Source organism: Tinamus guttatus, unplaced genomic scaffold, assembly GCF_059628265.1.
Source record: "Tinamus guttatus ecotype Peru unplaced genomic scaffold, ASM5962826v1 Tinamus_guttatus_pri_ptg000087l, whole genome shotgun sequence".
NCBI lineage: Eukaryota > Metazoa > Chordata > Aves > Tinamiformes > Tinamidae > Tinamus > Tinamus guttatus.
The window spans coordinates 999,064-1,020,915 of record NW_028288621.1 but is presented as its reverse complement, the minus strand read 5'-3'; the positions used below and the strand labels follow the sequence as shown (position 1 = coordinate 1,020,915).

The 21,852-nt window shown below is 48.2% G+C and overlaps 2 protein-coding genes across 2 annotated transcripts in view; one reads left to right on the top strand and one right to left on the bottom strand.

The window, feature by feature from the left end:
• The window catches only part of LOC148595533 (adenylate cyclase type 10-like), a 253,341-nt gene that overhangs the window by 109,336 nt on the left and 122,153 nt on the right, over positions 1-21,852 (top strand).
• LOC148595539 (transmembrane protein 209-like) lies at positions 1,807-20,179 on the bottom strand. The gene is made up of 14 exons (XM_088520366.1): positions 20,043-20,179; positions 19,859-19,917; positions 19,066-19,197; positions 18,505-18,651; positions 18,323-18,411; positions 17,740-17,941; positions 17,151-17,320; positions 16,585-16,656; positions 15,821-15,917; positions 14,973-15,161; positions 14,419-14,504; positions 13,993-14,107; positions 13,795-13,892; positions 1,807-1,863 (listed from the first exon to the last, which is right to left on the bottom strand). The coding sequence occupies exons 1-14, from the start codon at positions 20,177-20,179 to the stop codon at positions 1,807-1,809; spliced, it is 1,650 nt and encodes a 549-aa protein (XP_088376492.1).

Genomic DNA, 21,852 nt, shown 5'->3' with positions numbered 1-21,852 from the left:
AACACAAGGTTGAAATAGCATGAGACCTTCTGGAAAAGCTCTTTAAGTCTTCAGGAGCTAAACAATGACATCACAGCACAACTGACTGCCAACACTGTTCAGGAGCTGTGCGTGGAGTGAGGCTGTCGGACCCACCGACAGCAACCAGGCAAGTGGAAATAGTGCCCACAACTGCCCATCAACCTCTGCTTCCCTCACAGCAGCGAGGGGGAGAGAGTTCCCCACTTTGTTCTAAAGAACACTGAAAACAGACATACCACAAGCTTGCTGTAATCCCTCACAACTGGGGCATCTGGCTCTTCAGGAATTCCCACGGCTTTCTCCATGTTCATCCGTTGCTGCTGTTCTGCCTGAGAACATCCCGCAGGACTCTCACAACGCATGTAAGTTTCTGGAATGAAAACACTTTCTTAGATGATGATTTCTGTTTGTCTGGCACATGGCTATCCATCAGCTATCCCACAAGGGGCATCCAATCTTTCTCTGCAGTTCCCTGTTATTTGTTCACTGAGAAATACTTGGATTCTACTTTCTCCTCCATAAAAATTAGGAACCAAGATAAAAAAGCAGTAGGAGTGAAAAGCCCAGGGTTGAGAGGAGAAAAAAAGCAATAGTCATACGTTGCCATTATAGCAGGGCATACTTAAGGAAGTTGAATGTTAAGAAAACACATCTCCCATTTGAAGCAAGCATTAGGATGTAAGTCATCACTGCTACATTATGACTAAATGTACACAGGTTACAGCTTCTTATTCTAAGCTGCTCGTTATTGGAAAGATGCACGTGCAATAAAAGAAAGCAAATGGTCGTTGGTTTGCAAGGAGATCATAGAATCATAGAATCCTTAAGGTTGGACGGGACCTCCAGGGATCATCTAGTCCATCCCCTGCACACACAGGGTCACCCAGAGCACGTGGCACAGGGCTGCGTCCAGGCGGCCCCTGGAGATCTCCAGAGAAGGAGACTCCACAGCCTCTCCGGGCAGCCTGTTCCCGTGCTCCGTCACCCTCACTGTTAAGAAAATTTTCCTTAAGTTCCTGTGTAATGTTTGATGCTTTAGTTTCTGGCCGTTTCCTCTAGTTCTGTCAGTGGCCACTACTGAAAAGAGGCCACCACCATCCTCCTCACTGCCTCCCTTGAGGTAGTTTCACACACATACAAATGTAAATGCAGTGTTAAGAACTCCTATTTTCAGTGTGCCAGGTCAAAGCACAATAAATGATCCTCTTGTCTTTTAAGCCTAATGCTTTGAGGAGCAAAGGCTTTATGAGCATTTTCAGAGCACTCACCTTTTTTAGTCCTCTCTCAGTATAGATTAGCGTAGATCTGCTCATACCCTCTTTGGCAGAGGCAAGATTACCCCTCATAGTCTTCTTCTCTAGTCATTGTCTATGTAAAAGAGGTATCAGCAGCCACGATGGGAAAGTACCACTGAGGTGGATACAAGACCAAAATTCAGGAGAAAACCAGAACATAGTCCAAAGCAAGTGTCTGAGTGTTAAGAAGTCCTTAAAACTTACTACCCAATTTAGGCAGGAACGACTAATTAAGTTAAACACGGAGGAGCATTTATTTGAAAAGTACATAGCACAGAGTAAAATAAGTGCTAGATACAATATCCCACCTTGCTCATCTAACAAGATAAACTATATTTTTTTCCCATTATTCTGTTTGTGAGCCCCAAATGTCGGTGATGTCTCCTCTGAGCCTGAAATGGATGGGATGAAATAAGTAAAATTTCCCAATAGCTGCTCCCATTTTCAACCTTGTGATCTTTGAAAAAACAAAAAGCAACAATAATGACTCCTAAGCTGAGATACTGGAACTAGTCTTTCTTTTCTTGGCATATGCTGTGAAGTTTGTCTGCGATAAAAGTGAAGGGAAAAATTTTCACAAGCTTACAGTGCATCTCTCCCATTTCACCTTTAATCTCCGTGGTAATTCCAGAATAATTTTCCTGGGTTGGCCACTCAATGCTATGACAATATTTTGGCAGAATTGCACTGAGGGCTGAGAAAAACAGGATTTTTAGGGGTTGGAAAAGTAAGGCATTCTTCAGAAAGGTGACGGCAGATGTAAAAAGCCACTGGTGTGAGGTCTCATAGCTGTAAGACAGGCCATAGAAGACAATGAAAAATGATGATAGCCCCATGACAACAATAATGAATGTCCAGGAGAAGGAGGCACATCTCCAGCATAAAACTGAGTGCGATGGCTTGCGATAGAGCAGGGGGACAGTGCTTTGTATTTTCTTCTGCCTCTGCAAGTTGTCCCCTTCTGTTGTCTTGAGAGGTTCCTCCTGCCAATACTTAAATGAGGCAGTTATGAGCATGTGTAGGGGAATGGTGATGAAAGCCCTTTCAGCTGCTAATGTTATTGAACTCCAAAAGCTTGTGGGTGCTGGGGATTCTTCCCTTTTGTCAACATTAAAGAATATAAAGTTGACAAGCAGCTCTAGGAGCAGTGTGGCCAAAGCGCATGATAATCATTGGAGCCTGCTGAAGGTGCCGGTGCCAGTGTGAGCAAAAACTGAGAACCACAGGTGACCATCTCTGAGGTTTGCTGCAAGCTTAATCCAAAAATAGTCAATTCTGCTGAGCCGTGGATTTGGGTTCATGGCAAAGAATGTCCTTTTGAAGAAAAAGATAGGTAGGTTGTGAAAGGAGAGTCCTTCTGGATGTGCTGCCACCTGTGTTAGAAAATGTGCATGCTTTTAATGCTGAAAAGGCTTTGAGGTCTAGGCAGTCCTATGAGTAAGTGAAACATTAGGGAATAGTCTTTGGATTTTTCCTGTTTCCTGAGATACTGCTGAGAGCACTCTTAAAGACTTCCTGGAATTCCTTTGCCACCGCTAATTGCAGTGTTGGGTGAAGAGTCCATCTAGCACCCACATGGTCAAATGTCTGCTTTTAATATTGGAGCAGTTTGAGAACAGTAGAGAGTCTGACATCTCAATCAGTGTTTTGTATCTTGTTAAGAAGGTGCGTCGGCCTGATGCTATATTGCATTTTATCTTGATGGGATGTGCATGTTCTTCCTTTACATAAGGACTGTGCACAGGTCGGGTGGGCAGTTAGTAGCTGGCTTAAATGCAGGCGCTTTGTGGATTTATCTGTCAGATTATGTGGCCTGTGTGCTACCTGTGGTCTTGATTTCATCAGAAGCAAAGCACGCTTTTCTTTTGCTGTGTCACTACTTGTGAAGAGGTGACTAGGCCAACATTGCATTGTATTGCATTCAGGATGGTTCTGGGCTTACAAGGTTCATAACCTGGGGAAATCTTCTACCTTCTAAAGTGTGTCTGCCCTTCCACCACTGCTAACTCTATTTAATTGATTCTCCTGTATGATTGTTACTCCATAAGGGTTTTAGATGGCTCTTCACATTTTCCTCCCAGCTTTTTCTTGCTCCTTTTTTTAACCACGGTGGAAGCACACCTAAAGGTAAAAAATGAGAAAAAAGTCACAGCTCGTGAAATGAAGGGCCTTGTGTATGAACAGCTGCATACATTCTTTAAATTTCTTATCAGCCAAAAGATTAGAAAAAAGCTATTTTTAGATGAGAATCTTCAGGAAAGAAGGCTTCAGCAAGGCCTGTGCATGTGTGCGTGCACAGGTGTCCCTTGTTCTTCCAGCAATATGGGAGTCTTTTAAGCAATTTCATCCAGATGTAACCAGAAGCTTGTGGACTCCCAGATGTGACCTTCATGCAAGGCTTGTGAATTAAAGTGGCTGTCTGAGAAGAGAAGGGGAAACCTCAGAAGCCATCTGCCACATGGCTACTAATGCCAGCCATTAGTAGGGAGCAAAAAAATAATAAAAAAAAATAAAAAATCTCTCTTTCAGAGAGCTATGCTAAATACTCCAGCTGCAGGGCAAACGTCCAGCCAGTCAACTCTTTCTACTCAACACTGGAAAATCTACCACCAGACATAAACTGCATAACCCCTAGAATGTAAGTTCTTCCACTTGCCGGCTTGCCTTAAAGAAGCCAGGATCTCCATCATCCTACTAAGCTAACTTGTACCTGAAAATAGAGTTTATCTTTTCCTCTTTTGGCTTGCTTACTTTTGAGCTTGACTTGCTTGTGCGAATGAAAAGAAGTTCAGCATCATCTGCTTTCTAGCAATTGTCTTTCTCTGTTACAGTATGCAACCTGGACCAATAAGGAGACTCTAGGATTTATGGAGGGATGTCTCTCCAAGTTAAAAGCAGCAGATCCAAGTTTTAGTAAGTGTAACCTCTACTTCTTCAGCGTGATTCTACTGGATGATGCCTTAAAGCCTGGGACTCCTTTCACCTACATGCCATGGCTAATGGTTTGGAGCTGCTTGGCACTGCAAGTTGAGCACGGCTCCACAAAGAGCTGGACAGTGCAGTGAGACAGATGATGAGGCAGGCAAAATCACAGGCAGCGACTGAGCGGGAGAAGCTGCATGTATCTGCACTGGATATGCTTGCCAATGGGTAAGTGACTGGCCATCCGGGGAAAGGTGGTTTGATCAGTGTGAATCTATTTGCTATCACTGCGTACAACCTCAGGATGTATGGCATGTGCTGTTGTGCTGGCACCTTTCTTGCTGTTGGAAAGTCTGGAGATTGTAGGAAGCACAGATGGAAGCGCTGGGTGGTTGTGGTATGGCCTGAGATTATTGAGATGTAGCGAAGGGTCAAGATGACCTCTAGACAGTTGCTCTTGAGTATCCGGCCCATATCCGGCCCGTATCCGGCCCGTGGGCCATAGTTTGAGGACCCCTGGTGTATAGTTTAAAGCTATTGTAGCTTTTGACAGCTGTTTTAATTCCACTTACTAATTTACATGCAGTTCTGCTGGAGCAGGGCTGGCAGGTTTCAGCAGCAGGAGCCCAGCTCTGCAAACGCCTTCCCCCAGGCATTGAGGCGCACGGCTGCTCCCGGCAAGACCTCAGCTGGAGCTTCATAGCAAAGTGCAAAGTTACAGCACAGAGACACCCTAAAAGGGAGGAATAAAAAAAGGAGTATCCCCAGCTGCCTCCGGCTAACAAAGGGAGGACTTTACTTCAAAAAGTGCTTAATAGTGCTCTCCTCCCCCAATACCGAAACTGAGGAAAACCATATGCCAGTGATAAACAGCTTTTCAAGCCTCTCTTGGACTCAAGGTCACCAACCCATGTCTTTCCTGAGTCTGCTGCATGCAGAGGGTTTATACGGCTCATCACAGAAAAAGAAACCCATGAGCTCCCCTCGCAAAACACCCTGAGCATTAGCTCAGGAGCATAAGCACTCCATAGGAAACTAAATCACTGAAATGAATAAAATAAAACAAAACAAAAAAAAATTTAAAAACCCACTATTTTTTTTTTGCCTCAGATATCACTTTCTCATTAATATTAAGCTAAGTCCAGTCCACCAGCCCTGAATATATTTAATCAAATAGAGTGTTATTGAAGATGTTTCTGGCATGCTGCATGACATCCCAGAGGTGTGAGTGCAATGCAGGGTACTGATAACCTGTCAACTACTGTTCATCCTCTGGCTGAATAGCTGACATCATTTATACGGGCTTTGTGCTCATATATAGCACATAAGAGTCATTTCCATTGTTGTAGCTGAATTATAGATAAGCAGTGAAAGGGAATAATAACCTTATAATAATAGAAGATGTGACAAATCTATTGTGGAAAGTCGTTCAGTTACTCTAGCAAGGAGCACAGTTCAAAGCCTGTCTAGAATAGCCTTCCACCTTCTTAATAAATATTCAGAAACTTCTTAAATCTTCAGGAACATAATATTGAACATCTGACATAAAAAAATCAGTTCAGATTCCTAAATGTTTTTTATTACATTTAATCAGAAGATTTCATAATATTTTGTAACAAGCAGGATCTTAGCCAGAAGACACAGAACTCCCTCAGCTAGAGAAGTCATAGGTTGACTGCAAGTCCATGAAATAAACACAAGGCCAATTATGATTCAAATGTAGTATAAGTTATTTTCTATTCAGTGAGGAAGAAATGATTTTCCCAGCAGTGTTACTTGCATTATAATGATGATTGCATGTAAGCCAAGTTAAGAAAATGATGGAAAAACAAATTAGATGGGCTGCAGAGGAGTGGCTTATCTTGAGTGCTCACTTTGAAGGCACAGTTTGGAAAACATAATATACAGGACCAGGAGTCGGGATATTTGAAGCCTCTACTCTCCTTCCTTCCTCCTGATATTTCATATTAAAATTTCTAAACAGAAATAAACATTTCCAGCAAAGATAAACACAAGGCAGCACGTCTTGCCATTCTAAGGACGTTTGCTTAATTAAAAGCAATGATAGCTTTGGTTTTAATTATCTTCTGGCAAAGATGATTAAGGAGGTATAAATGATATAAGAACTTACCTTTGTCTGATATTCTCATTTTTATATGCAGCTGTTTATGAGTCATACGAGAAAAAAAAAATTACCAAGGCTCCTTGCTTTTTATTAGGGGACCCTTCAGTACTGATGACCAAGTGCTAAGGCAATGCAATAAAACACAAGGCCCCATATTATGGCCCAATCTAATGGAAATCAGTAGGAATTCTTCCACCAATTTCCAGCATGCATTGTATAAACTTTTTACTGCATGCATAAGCCTGAATAATGGGAACAGAGGTGAACTATCTGTGACGTAATGATAGTCTCCTTATGCAGAGACGGAACTGTCCTGATCAGAGCTTTTAACCAAAAAAGATGAGCTGGCCTCACATTCTTGGACTACATCCACAATCAGCAAATGTTCTGTACATTAAGTGCTGCATGTCTTATCTAGCTGATAGAATTCACTACAAGAGACTTAGTTAACTATGTTTGGTTTTGCTTTGAGCCAGTAAAAATGACAGTCAGCGTTACCACCAAAACTGAAACGTCATTGCAAAAGGTTTCACATGAACCCTTCCAGAAGCAGGATTTGAAACACTCATGTATTTCCAAGATCAGTCTTACTTGGCAAAAGGTCACTTAAGTTTCAGAGCTGTGTTGGCCTTGCAAGGAATAAGAGACTGCACAATTTTTTTAGTTCATTGATATGTTGAAAAAGTATGCCATTAATTTACAGCCCTTGAGCTGTAGGGTTAGACGTAGTGCTTGGTATTTCAGCACTTTTGTTTATTACCTTTTAGCCCTCAACCATTTTTCTTTAAGGTAACATCAATATCTGTCCTTGCAAACAGATCATTCAAATATTAGGCATGATACTGGCTATTCTCTCTCCTTTCTCAGAATAAGGCATGCTTTGCAGCAACGAAAGAAAGGAGCATTTGCTCAGAGTTTGACAGTTGTAAAGGATGTTTATCTCCTAGGGCTTTGTTTACTGGATTGCAGTTTTTAAAAGATTATTTTATGCTGCAAAAGTAACGGTCTACATAACCGCTCTTATTGTACTCTAAGGCAATATTCAAGGCACATATATTGAGTTGTAGAAGAGGAAATAATATGCAGTGAAAGTACAGAAAGACCCAGCTAACTTTGTGCATGTGTTTTGACTTTTCACACCTCCTTTACCCCAGGGTAATCCTCTGCATCACACACACGCTTCCTCTGCTCTCCACTTAATTCAGTGAATCTGTGATCATGCGCACTCACAGTAACTACAGGGCCAGGGAGGAACTGGGAGGTGGGTATAGAGTGCATCATTTTCCCGCCTGCAAGTCATTCCTTAGATGGAGCCTGTAAGAAGAGAGAGCATTGATGGGAACAAGGTCTTTTAGGGAAGCAAAGCATTTGGAGACACATCCGTGCAGCCTTTCCCTGCAAGACCAGGACACCAGAGTCCATCATCGCCAGGCAAAGGCCGCAACCTGCACATGGGCTTGGCCATGATGGATCTTAGGTGCCGCTAGGGATCTGCTGCCAGAGCTGCCTTGGGCTTCTCCTTGCAGTGCTGGGCAGTGTTGGTGTTTGGGTGATGACAGTGTCAGCACAGCACAGGGGCATCACTAGGCCCAGGGATGTTGCTGGGACGTCGGCATCACACAACATTCCAAGCCCTCAGGTGGCACCAGAGTCAGGGATGTTGCCATGATGTCGGCATCGCATCAGAACCCCTGCCGTGTGGCCCAGGGCTGTTGCTGTGACACCACTATTGCATCACAGTCCCAGGCCCGTTATAAAGGTGGGGCTGGGGTGGCCTTGGGTCACTTTGCCCGTTTGCGAACAGGCAAAGACTGGACCTTGTGGTCAAGGAGTGAGGCTGCGGGGTAAGAGCCACTCCAGGGCCCCCTCTCCAGCCTCCCTTTGCTCAGTGACCTCCCAAGGGCCCCCAGCTGCTGCCTGGTGCCAGGGAGGGCACATGGAGTGAGTACAGGGTGCCCTTCTCTTCCCAGATATCCTCTCGTCGGCCTTGAGCTGATTTTATTGTTGGATTTTATTCTGCTGCGGACGCCAGGCGCGAGGGTGAGCCCAGAACAGAGGGGCTGGGGCCAGGAGCGGGTGCAGTGGGTGGGAAGGCAGCTGCTGGGCAGGGCTGTGGTGCCGCTGCCCAACCTGGGGCTGGGCTTGCGGGTCACTGCTGGGGCCACTAACATGAGCTGGGCCGTGTTTTCCTCTCCAAACAGGCCTTGGGTGAAGAGCTTGGCGCCGGCCGCACGCGAGGCCCTGTCACCTCGCTGACATGGACTCTCGCGTGCGAGCCGCGTGCCAGCTTGTGGCCCTGAGCCTCGTGCTCCTTACCATCCTGGGCATCCCCTCGGCCTGCCGCGTCCTGGCGTCTTTTTGGATGGCCTTGATGTTCATCCCTGGAGGTGAGCGGCCCTGTCCTGAGCGTAGCCACGGTAGTGGCTCCTGGCCAGCACCCCGGCTGCTGGCGCCCACCCCTCTGCTGGCTGGGGTTGCGCAGGGGCTGCCCCACGGCGCTGACAGCCTCTTGCCTCCTCTCCCACAGTCTCCGTGTTCCCCTTTGAGCTCCCGGAAGAGCCTGCTGGGAGGGGGCTGGAAGGGTAAGTGGAGCCTGGCCCTGCCGGGGCTGCCCTGAGGCGCTGGCTTGGTCCCACGAGCAGGAGCAGGGTGGGCCAGGAGGTCAAGAGTTGGGCCGGGTTCCCTTGGACCCGCCAGGGCCTCCTGCTGGGGACACTGGGCAGCCCCGGCCCCCTCCTGACCTGCCTTCTCCCTCCCAGGTGCCCAGGCACGGGCGGCGGGGTGACCGGGGAGCCTCATGGCCCTTCCCCACCTCGCCGCCGTGTGCAGTTGGGGGCCAGCCAGGTGGTGTTCCTGGGGCCGGGCAAGGAACTCCTTGACTTCATCCCCAGGGAGCCCCACCTGGATTGGCCCCCAACTGCGGCGCGCAAATCCATCCTGCAGCGCCTCTGGGCACCCATCCTGGTGGTGGAGACCAGCCCATCTGGGTCTCCACCCCAGCCCGAGCCTTCCAGCAGCTCCGGGAGCGAGGAGCCCTCCACTGTCCCAGCGCCGCAGCGCTGGGAAACGGTGGACTCCGGGGACACGGAGGCTCCCTCCCCTCCTGCAGCCGGCTCCGGCTGGCGAGCGGCGCTTCGCTCCCTGCTCTGCCCCGGCTGCTCCTGCGGGGGCTGGCGGGCGCTGGGCAGGGGGCTCCGCCGCCGCGTCGCCGCCCTGAGGAGGAGGAGAGGGCGCAGGGACCGCCGGGCCGCCCATGACACCAGTGGGACGCTGTGAAGCACAGCCCCTGTACAGAGGCTGTGCTGAGCAGCGCCCACCGGCCCGGCGCCCCTGTCCCCCTGGGGTGAACATCTGTGCCCCATAACAGGGTACCTGAGGCCCTTGTCATCAGGGAGAGGCGCAGCCCATCAGTGCCTCTCCCTGGGCCTCCTGGTGCCCTGTCCCCTTGGGCGGTGCACAAAACATCTGTGCACCGCAACAGGGTACCTGAGGCCCGTGTCATCTGGGAGAGGCGCAGTCCATCAACGCCTCTCCCTGGGCCTCCTGGTGCCCTGTCCCCTTGGGCGGTGCAAAAAACATCTGTGCACCGCGATGGAGAACACGAGGCCCTCGTCATCAGGGAGAGGCCCAGGACACCAGTGCCTCTCCCTGGGCCTCTCCTCTGCCCACAAAACTTCTCACCTTCGCCAGACAGCCAGGCAGGGAGCACCAGCACAGAGCCACAGGAAGCCCCCCTGCTCCTGGCCCTGCCAACAGTGACCCCTCCCTGCACACGGGCTCCCATAACAAGGATCCTCGGCCACCTCAGGAAGTGCAGGCGAGACGAGCAGCCAGAAGATGGCCTGAGAAGTGGCCGAACAGCCGAGCTCAGAGTTGAGCTCAGGACACAGAGACTTGGGGGAGGCCCGGAGCTCGTGGGGGCCTCCCCGGCTCCTCCTGGCCTTGGTCCTTTTGAAGTTGATGGAGCTGCCAGGCCAGGAGGAGCCGCTGCGGGACACCGGAGAGCTCAGCGCGGGGCAGAGACACCGCTAACCAGCCCCGTGCTGAGCCGGGTGTCCCTCTCAGTGGGGCTCAGTGCAGTAAATGTGCAATAAACACTTGTGTGCTGTGTAGCAGGAGTTGAGTGATTCTTCTTCCCCAATCTCACCCTCCCCTTGATCTCAACAGTCGCATAGACAGGGGACACTGGGATGGAGCGGCAGGAAGGCCCCCTGCTCCTGGCCCTGCTCATGGCAGCAGTGATGCCTCCCTGAGCACTCTGCCCCGCACTGCCTGCGCAGATGCTCTGGCTGCGGGACCAGCTCCTGCCAGGCAAGGCACCGCCATTGGCAACAGCAGGCCCAGCAGCCTCACCTGCAGCCCCGCAGAAGCCCCGGGGCACCCGGCGGCTCCGTGGGCATGCCAGCTCCAGCCTGGGAAGAAGGAGCTCAGGGTAGTGACACGCATCCACAAGGGAAAACCATGCTTAACCACTATTGAGAGCCCTCCATGATGTCTGGGTAGAGGAGGGGAGGGCAGAGCATGTGGTCTATCTCATCTTCTGCAGCACTTTGGACACTATCTCCTTTACTTGGCAGAAGGCAGAGCTAAGGGTTGTACTAGGGGCACAAAGTTTAGCTGGAGGCAAGAGATTTTGTGGGCAAAGGAGAGGCACTGGTGTTCTGCTGGGCTTTATACTAGCAAAGAAAGACTGGCTGGAGATTTGAAGGTGAGATTGCTGAAGGCCAGTCTTGCCAGGGAAGACAGAGGCAAAAAAGGCACTAAGCATCTCGCCCCTTCCCAAGTCCTTTGTCACTATCTCCCCTTTCCCATCTAGCAGAGGGCCTGATTATTTCCTAGTCCACTTCTACCCTGGTTCCTTCCAGAGCTGAGCTGAACTTGGAGGCAACGATCCACAGACGAGAATCAGAACAGGAAGGAGCAGCTCCAATCAGATCAATGATGGATTTAGGGGCTTCCACTCTGTGGATGGGGAGGCAGGTAAGAGCGGTTCTCCCAGCAGGAGCCTCCCAAAACTCCATCTCCAAGACTGCAAGTGCAGGGCTGCAGTACAGAAAAAACATTAGACTGAATGTGCCAAATTAATTGGGAAGCATGCTGTTAGGCAGGCCAACACAAGAAGCATGGCTGTTGGCATCTGCTACAGCAGCAACCAAAACATAACTATGCTGAAAAAGGATTTTCCAAGTGACAGAACTCAATGCCATGAAAGCTCCCATAGTGATGGGAGCAATACTTTATGAGGAAGATGAAATTTAAGTGTCCATACAGTCTAGATATACTTTCCTCAGAGTGCCTTATGAAAAAGAGGGAATATCATGTCAAAGACTAAGACTTCTGAGACTTGCAGACTTTTAGAATCTGAAACACACACAAACATATGGAGTTTGCACCAAACATTCAGCACTTCTACACAACAGAAGCTGAAGCCTAAGCTGTTATTCATGAACGTACAATATCAGAATAAGGTACTTTACAGAAATGTAGAAATTCCTTTGTATGACTGTAGAGACACTAGTAAAGCACTGCTAAAAAAAAAAAATAGCAGCTTCCCATCCCCCCAAAGCAAAGGTTAACAAGAGTTCTGTGGAAGGCAGAAAGTCTTCAAGGACACACTCCTGTCTCCTTGAAGTACCCCTTGCCTTATTCCCTGTTTTACCTCATAATCACCACTTTCATCTTGGAGGACATTAAACAGATGAATCTACACCTAGAACCAAGGACGTGTCCTGTCAGCCTAAAACAAATAAAAAGATCAAAATCTTTCAAAGCCTTGAACAAAGAGCCAGCTCCCTGCTTTCCAGTGCGCTAGAGCATCTCTTCCAGACCACATTCACATCTCTGACGGACAAGCAAAATGGCAAGTATAAGTTGCTGCTGCTCTTCCCTAGCCCTGAAGCTACATGTCTGTCCCTGCTAGACCAGGGCAGTGCCACCTCTTCGACTGCCTCTTTGTGGAGAGACAGATCCTCACGTTGAGCTTGTGCAGCATTTCAGTAAAGCACTGTGCAAATGTACTCTGTGATGAATGAACTTGATCTGAATTCTGCAGTTTAAGCCCACACACTACACAAATACCACCAACATTATGTGGTAGTAAAACCATACAAATGATGAAAGCCAAAAGAGTAGTATTTGCTACATGTATACACTGCTACACTGTTTTTTTTTTTCAAAAAAAAAGAAAGAAAAGAAAAAAGGAAAGGAAGGGAAAGGAAGGGAAGGGAAGGGAAGGGAAGGGAAGGGAAGGGAAGGGAAGGGAAGGGAAGGGAAGGGAAGGGAAGGGAAGGGAAGGGAAGGGAAGGGAAAAGAAAAGAAAAGAAAAGAAAAGAAAAGAAAAGAAAAGAAAAGAAAAGAAAAGAAAAGAAAAGAAAAGAAAAGAAAAGAAAAGAAAAGAAAAGAAAAGAAAAGAAAAGAAAAGAAAAGAAAAGAAAAGAAAAGAAAAGAAAAGAGAAAAGAAAAAAGAAAAGAAAAGAAAAGAAAAGAAAAGAAAAGAAAAGAAAAGAAAAGAAAAGAAAAGAAAAGAAAAGAAAAGAAAAGGAAAAGAAGAGACCTATAGATATGTCATTCACATAGTTTTGAAGGAATGGATATAACTATGGGGACACACACAGATAATAGCTGTATTTGTAAAGGGTTTAAATATTCACCTCAGCTGAGTGTAACACTACTGTAAAATACTGTTCTCCTAATAAAGTATCAGAAACTAATACAAGAGCAGAAATGAACACAGTGCAAAAGGTGACGATGAAGGGGTACCGCATCAATAAAGATATGATATATGCAAATGGTATATGCATGGGAATGGTATATGCATCACTTCAGCATCACAAAATAGTAGAGCTATGATTTTGTACTGTATTAGTTAGGAGATTCAAAAGAGCAGGCTTGAATTGTGTGCTGCTGAGCACAAAGCCTCTCTGTGATCAGAAATGGTTATTGGAAAGGAATATAAATGTGCAAGTGTAGGAGAAAGGGAGACTGCTGACACCAGTTGGTCATCAACAAGACTCGTTTATTAGTCGTTTTAGCTTGCTTTTTATACATTTCTTAATTAACCTCATGCATATTACAAAGCTTGAGCTCATGATTGGTTGCTAACGGTATTTGATTGTTTATTCGACGGTATTTGGTTGTTTATTCGAAAGATAACTTCTGTCTGGCCAGCCCAGATTACGATCGATAAGCAAGCAACTTCTTCATTCTTCCTGCCTTATCCCCTCAAAGTTGTTTACGAAACTAGCCAAGGACAGAGTGTCCTTGCCTTACCAGCACGTCCTCAGCACTTCTCTCCTGAGGCCTAATCTCCCAGAAGCCCCTGCTTGCTCAGTTGCAGGCCTGAACCAAAGTCAGTAGAACCATACTCATGTCCACGCTCTCGTAGCCAATTCCCAACATCCTGTCAGCAGAACACACCTAACATGCTCCTACCTCCTGCACATTGTAGATGTGGCCGTGGTAGATGACCTGGTAGTGCGGTGGGTTGATGCTGCTCTGGTAGATGCAGAAGAGCTTCTCATCCGTCAGGTCTGGGAATGAAGGTCAGAAAAGAAAAGAGGGATTTTAAGGGTGCCCATGGGATGCAAGGGGCAAACAGCAGCTAAAGCAGCAGCCCAAGAATGCCAGTACCTGGTTCATGGGGTGTCTGGATGAAGTGCTGGGCAGTGAAGGTTTTGCCATCGGGATATTGGATGTTCCATGGCAGCCTGGAGTCCAGGTAGGTGCAGAAGATGTGCATAAGGATCTGTGCAAACAAACCCAAATTTCACTTGAATGTCGTCAGAAAGACTGAAGAACCAAAGGCAGCCCTCACAGTTACCTGTGGGACATCTCTCAGGAGTCTAAAGAAGAGGCTGCCCCCAGACTAACACATGCAAGGGCATTTTTGTGATCTGCACCACGTCCAGGCCCCTTTGCATTATTCAAAACTACACTGAGATCCTGAGGATAAGCGAGGCAAAGAGGATTTGGACTTCTTGCAGCCACCCACAAATGCCTCATCCTGAAAGACGAGCAGCTTTAGGAAGTTTTACCAAGGCATCTTTGAAAACTTACAGCGGAGTCGGTGGGCAAGTCAGCTCCCCACTGCCGGCCTCTGAAATCCCCTCCTCTGCCCCAGCGGAAGCTTCCCTGGGAGAGCTCTGGAAACAACAACACCTATTCAGGTACTGGCGGTGGAAGGTGCAAGAAAGATCTATTTTGCACTAGCTTGGGGAACCCCACACCTCCGTGTGCACTGCCAGGGTACCACATTCACTGGGAGGGAGAACTGAACTTATTAAATGCTTGTATATATTATATATACTCAAGGCAGTTGAGTTTACAAGGGAAGTTTTATTCCTAATTAACAAACGGATTGAATAGGACACTTCTTGCCCCGCTCTGATTGAAATGAGAAATAAAACCTTCTAAAACCAGTCCCGGGCCCACACCACCACATTGCTACGAGCAGAGAAATTTGCCAAAACACCCAGCGCTGCTCCTTGCAAAGCAGCTCTCTGCCCTGCTGGGACTGCAGCCCGAGCGTCTCCACTGACGGGGCATCTGGCACCACCAGTGCTTGACCCAGCTCAGCGAAACGCTCCCGAGTCTCCAAGGGGAGCACGTACCTTTGATCCGTTGAACCAGGTACTCCTGGTTGGCCGTGACGCCCAGGTACCGTGTGATGGTGAGCAGGCTCTGCCAAATGGCTGTGGCTTCAGCCAGCGCTGCCTGTTTCATGCTGCTCGTGCTGACTTGTGCGCGGAAGAAGAGCCAGCGCGTCACCTGCACCCACGACTCGAACGGGATCAGCCGCCCTGCCAAGGGGTCAACAAACGCACTGTTACAAAGAGGAACTGCCTCCTCTGCTCTAACTACTTGCAAAGCTCAGAGCTCAAGCTCACACCTTAGGCAGTGCCCCACACGCTCCCTGCCCGGCCCCATGGAGCATTCGCTGCCTCCCTCCCAGCACAGAGCAGAAACCCTGTGCAGGGCTGGGCAGGAACCCTGCTCTGGGGGAAGGGGACGTCCATGTGAGCTGCCCATGGAAGGGGCCCCTTCAGACTTGGCCTGGGAAACCAGCTGCAATTTCAGCTCAGGGAAACGGAAAAACAAACAAAATACCCCCTAAACCTAAAAACACCCAGAACAAACCCAAAAAAACAAAGCCACCACCAACAAAAAACAAAATTATCCCCAACAAAAACACCATTTCTTCCTACCCCCAACCAAGACCATTTCTTCTAATGCTCAGAGCTCTCTCAAATCCACCTCAGATTGCCCTGCTCAACCCCATCAGCATGACAAAAATCTACTACCAAGACCTTAAAGATGCTACATAACAGACAGGAAGAGCTCAGAGACAGCTCTCCTCATAACACAGAATCGTTTTTGGACACTTGAATTTCCACATATCTTAGGAATAACCTTTCCAGGAAAACACAATGCAACCCCATGGCTCCTCCTATCATCCTACCTCCGCTCGGCATTGCGGGGTACCCCATTCTTCTCAGCTGAGCGCTCACAGACTCCATCTCTTGGACAAGGGGCTCTAGAATTGTCTGCAAAATCCACTAGCAAAGAGAAATGCAAGCAGTAAAAAGGTTAGAAGCAACAAGGTGCTCAGGAAGCTGCTAACGGACACCATCTCAGATCTCAAGAATCTTTACTGTTCAACCCCCACACTCCTTTTAAAACAAGCAAACAAACAAACAAACATGCAATTGTATTTCCTTTGCTACAATGACTCCTGCTCCCAAGACTAAAATGTTATTTTTTTTGTTTGTTTTCATTTCTTTCTTTATTATGCTCCTCCAGACTGTCAGGAAAAGCCACTGTGCTGGCATTTTCCATGCTTTACTTGAGCCCAGGAGAAGGAGGTTGAAAGTCAGGAGGGAAAAAAGCAGTTTGGAAATCTGGATTTTAGAAAGAAAAAAAAAGCAGTCTTATCACATGCAGTGTGCATTAAGATATATTTGTCTCCATTCAAAGGTGGGTGAACTTTACAACTGGAAGGTTTGCAGAATATGCAACACCCAGGTCAGCCAGGGCATAAGTTGAGGTGGGAAATTTGTTTTACTCCTCCTTTGGTACTAGCCTGCTCTTTGAATCTCCATGGCCAAGCCCACCCTCATCCCCACCAGTCCCAAAGATCAAAGTCTCTTAGAGATGAGGCCCTTCTCCATCCGGCCGCACCTCTTCGAGCAGCACGAACAGGCCGTCTATGGGCACAGGACTTACCCTTCGGAGCCGATCGGTCCAGAAATCCAGGGCATCCAGCTGCCACCCATGTGCCAGCACCCTTGACCAAACCTACACAAACAACACAGTCATTATCCACCTACAGAGAGAAACCTGAGAGAAAACCAGAGGAGCTTTCAGGGCCTACGATAGTTTTGGAGCCCAACCACAGCCCACAGGGCAAACTGCAGATGTTCCAGAGCCCTCACACATCTCCTGGCTGCAGCATGGGGAGCCCTCAGCACCTGGCCATACTGCACTCCTACTCTCTCCTCACAGGACACCACGTGTCACCCGAGGCCACAGTCACCGTCTGGAGGTCCCGGCTCTCACAGGACAAAACTGGGGCAGAGGTGCAGGACACATGAAAGAGGTACTTGAAGAAGAAGCTTTCTTAGATTAAGGGATGAGATCAAGACATGGATCCAATTTAATTAAAGCTCCCTTAACCCTACCCCTTTGAATGAGACTTTGTCCAGACACAAGTGTAAAGGAGTGTGATGGAGCTCATGGCCAACCCTTTGCAGGAGCTCTATGGTTCTGGGCTCCTCTGGTGCTGAACTTACCTCTTCGCCAGCCTGTGGCACGTTCAGACGACCTTCCTCCCTGCGGCCCAGGGGACACCATGACACCTGGTACTGGAACTTCCGCAGCACCTTGGCCTGCTCCACCAGCAAACATGTCAGGTTGCAAAACGCTGGGCAGCCGAATGGGGAGCTGCTGTAAACTGAATTTGCTGAAATGACATTCAAGGCATGCACAATTAGTACAAGCAGGAGGACAAGAATCATGCAATAGGGCAGGCAATAACTGCACAGATTCAACTCTGACTGGAAAGACGAGCTCATGAATTATGGTGAGGGAGGAGAATTTTCTGAAGTCCCTGAGGCACAGAGATGTGGAGAATTTACAAAATTCTGCCTCCTGTCTCAATTACTGCCTAGAAGACTAAAGTGGTCAGCAGCCACCTTGACCACATCCAGGGGGAATACCATAGCGGGGACGTCATTTTATTTACTAGCACTTCAGGAGCTCTCTCCCTTTCCCAAAATCCCTTCCAGCTATTCTCACCCACAACTCTCTCCAATAACGACTAATAAAACCTACATCCTCTCCTCGCCCATCCTTTCAGGCCAAGCAAAGGGATTTCTTTACCCATCTGACGGCTGCGCTCTTTCTCCTCTTCCCTTTGCAGGTATCTTTGCAGGGACTTCTGGTCTGTGATCTCCTCCTCTTGGCTCCGGAGGAAACGAGGCCGAACTGGTGAAGGGCAGTGACGGCTCCTGAGCTCACTTTTCACTGCTTCAATACTCACATCAATGGAAGAAGCCGCAGGAGAAGGGCTGAAGCTGGGAAGCTTGGGCAAACAGAAGCAGACACTTGTGTCATATGAGGAAGATAAGACTTCCACTTTGATTTTACAAACTGCAGGAATCGCTTGACTCAACAGATGAATTTATGGCTCTGGAGTTTGCTGCTATTAAGCCTAGTCTGAATCGGGGGAATTGGTTTTTTACTCCTCGGCATTTACGTCTGCATTCCTCTTTCAGGAGTTTTGTCTGAAACCCACCAACTCCTCCAAAACAAATAAATTAACTCTAGGGAAAGGACGAATCCTGGAAGGGCGAATGTGCAAAGGGAGCAGACAGCTGCCGGGCACCTCCAGCAGCTCAGGGCCCAGCACGAGCACACGAGGAGCCAAGCCAAGGCGCTCCCTCGCAGCCAGCGCCGTCCTTACCTGGATGCAGCTGCTGCTGGGCCGGGAGCTCAGAGAACTGCTGGAAGAGGCGCTGCTGGCGGGCAGAGCCGGCAGCTGAGGGTCACAGTCTGGGGCAGGAGCCGAGGCCAAGCTGGGCCGGGAGCTCAGAGAACTGCTGGAAGAGGCTCTGCTAGCGGGCAGAGCCAGCAGCTGAGGGTCACAGTCTGGGGCAGGAGCCGAGGCCAAGCTGGGACGGGCCCCGCGGGGGCGGCCTGGGCTGTAGCTCAGCACGTTCTGGCCCTGCATTGCAGCCCCACACCAAGGGACTCTCCTCGCTGACAGCTCCTGCACTGGAGCTATCAGCACCGCTGCAAGAAGCACAAAAACACAGTGAGCCCTGCACATGCAGCAGCCTCTAACTCCCCTGTTTCCTCTGAATCCACACTGCAAAACACAGACACGCAGCTTGCCCTGAAGGAAATTCAACGGTGCTAAAAAGCCCTCTTCCCAGCTCCACGGGGAGGCCACAAATTCCTTCTCCAGTTTCACAGAGAGTCTCTCCAGCTGCCCTTTAACAGGCTGCTGTCCCCTCCTTTGTTAGGGCTTCTTCCCTCTTCAGTTCTCCCCTCAATCCTTCACCAATTTTGCACTTCTACTTTAAATTTTAACATGCTGCAGGGAATTTGTCTGACTGCTGTGTTCAGACAAAGAAGCTGAGAATTGTACTTGACCAAGACACTAACTGCAAAGAACACAGATAAACACGCGTTTATACTACCTACCTGAGTTCTGCATCCCCAGAAGGACCTGCTGCCTGTGAGTCATAACCAGGTGAGTTGGTGCCCTTGTGTATTTGAAATACAGCCAGAGATCAAACACGGCATTCAGGCTGAACAGAGACACAAGTGCAAGTTCTTGAATAAAGAAAAAAAGGTTTTATCATGCTAGATGGCATGACCATGAGTAATAACTTATTGTTAGTATTAAAAAACAGGTTAAAAATGCATAAAAAACTGCTCCTGTAAGTGCTAGTCTGAGGACGGAGGACAGGTTTCTTCATGGGTTCTTTTTATTCAAGAACCAGTTGAGACAAATCTCCTTTCTACATTAAAATTCATTTATGTGGCTAAAATTCATTTATGGGGCTTTAATGCTTATTTGCAAAAGTGCAAGGTATTTTCCAGGGAGAACACAAATCTCTACAAGGAAGTTTCACGCTCTTTAGCAAGGCTCTTCCATCAAACCTTCTGTCTCTCATATCTGCATTTGCCTCACTCCTCCTCCTTTCCATCCTCCAAGGGGATTTGATACAGCTCTTTTGGAGTCTACTCCATTGAAAGGAACTTTCATTACCTGGAAATGTCACACAGGCCCACAACAGGGCCGCCAAGAGACTCTTCCCTGTCACTACAGTGAGGAAATTCCCATAGCTCCAACAGGGGTAAAAGAAAGTAAAATGAAGTTCTGCCTTTCTTTTTTTTTTAAACTGTCTTTAAAACAACTTCCCCAGGAAGAAAACAGAAGTGCGAAATGTTCCCTCCTCCCAAAACACACTGACGGGCAGAGACAACTCACCAATGAAGCAGAGAGGCCAGAAGGGGATATTGTAGTATGTGCTGAGAAGTTTTCCAGTCCTGGTAAGGAAATACAATAAAACAGGAAAAGTTACCAGCGGGCAGTAATGGGGTTCTGGGAAGTACCGAGGCCTGCACAAGGCAGGATGTTTTCTGTAACGCAGTCACATTCCCAGCCAACATACATGTCCACGCAGATCATGCCGGCAGTGCAGATATTGAGGAGCCCCCAGGCCCAGAGCACCTTCCGCTCTGCAGCCTCTCTCCTCATCCTCATGCTCCTGTCAAGGAGGGCACCTGCCGAAAGCCCTGGGGCTGCCATGGTCTGCGGCAAGAGGGAGACAAACACCCCACAGTTTAGACAGCCCCATCCTGGCTCAGCACCACGCTGAGGAGAACAGCAAGAACCAAGAGCAACCTGGACAGAAGGACTTCACCTGAGGAGCTCCCGGTCCCGATTCCCGAGCGGGGAGCAGGGCTTTTGGCCAGCAACACTCTCCTGCAAAGCCTGTGAGCGCCGTCACCCTCTCCAGGGAGAGCACGTCCGTTTTCCCCAACGGGCTGCAGGCCACAGGGCCCCCTTCCCATTCCGAGGGCACTTTTGAAAACCAACATTCCGCAGGGGGCCCAGGCAGCGCTGCCTTCCCCTTTCCTGCTCAACATCCCCCCGCTCCGGGAGGCCCCGCGAGCGACACGTCCCGCCTGCACCGCTGCCTCCTGCCCCCTCTGCACCTCCACGTCCCGCCTCGGCGCCCCACAAATTACACACGACGCCCCCGACGACGGGGACTTTTCCTGAGCCTCCCGGCCCCACGAGGCCCTCCCGAGCCTCCTGCCAAGCCCCCGACGGCTTAAAAATGCCTCGAGTTCCCCAATGCCGAACAGGAACATAAACCTGGAAAAGTGACTTCAGCGAAATAATGGGGCTTTGGGGGGGAAAAAAAAAGGGAAAAATGAAAGAAAAACGCTAAAAACGAGGGGGAAATGGAATAAAAACGTGAAAAATAGAGAAGGAAGGAAAGAGAAAAGCTGAAAGAGGGAGAAAATGAGGGAAAACGCTAAAACAAGGAAAAATGAAGGAAAAAATATAAAAGGGGAAAAAAACATAAAAAAAAATAAAAGGGAGAGCCAAAGAGAAAACTTAAAGAGAGAGAGAAAGGAAAGAAAAAAAGCTGAAAGGGGGCAAAGAATGAAGGAAAACATAAGTTAAAGAGGGAAGAAAATAATGAAAACAGTTAAAAGGGGTAAAAGCAAAGGAGAAAATGTAAAAGGGGAAATATAGGAAAAAAAGGATAAAATGCATGAAAACAAATGAAAAAGATTAAAGGGGGACAATGAAAGAAGAAATCTTAAAAAGGAGAGAACGAAAAGATAAAAATGCAAAAAAAAAAAAGGGGGGGGAGAAAAAAAAGAAAAACAAATGAGGGGATGGGATGGGATTGGATGGGATGGGCGGGACAGGACAGGACAGGACAGGACCTGGTTCATGGGGTGTCTGGATGAAGTGCTGGGCAGTGAAGGTTTTGCCATCGGGATATTGGATGTTCCATGGCAGCCTGGAGTCCAGGTAGGTGCAGAAGATGTGCATAAGGATCTGTGCAAACAAACCCAAAATTCACTTGAATGCCGTCAGAAAGACCGAGGAACCAAAGGCTACAACGCAGCAGCAACTCTCTTGCCATAATCTCAGGCATGAGAACAAATACAGGACACAGTCAACCACATCACTGATTTCATGCTAGTTTAATTGGTTTAATGCCTTTTTTCTTTCTTTCTTTTTTTTTTTCAATGCTGGTTTTCCTTCAAATACAGGCTAAGAGGGACAGTGTAAAGATTGTTTTCCACTCCCTGGCTTATCCTGCAGTCTCTAACTATTTCAGGTGAATTATCTCAGGCTGCTGCCCTCACAGTTACCTGTGGGACATCTCACAGGAGTCTGAAGAAGAGGCTTCCCCCAGACTAACACACGAAAGGGCATTTTTGTGATCTGCACCA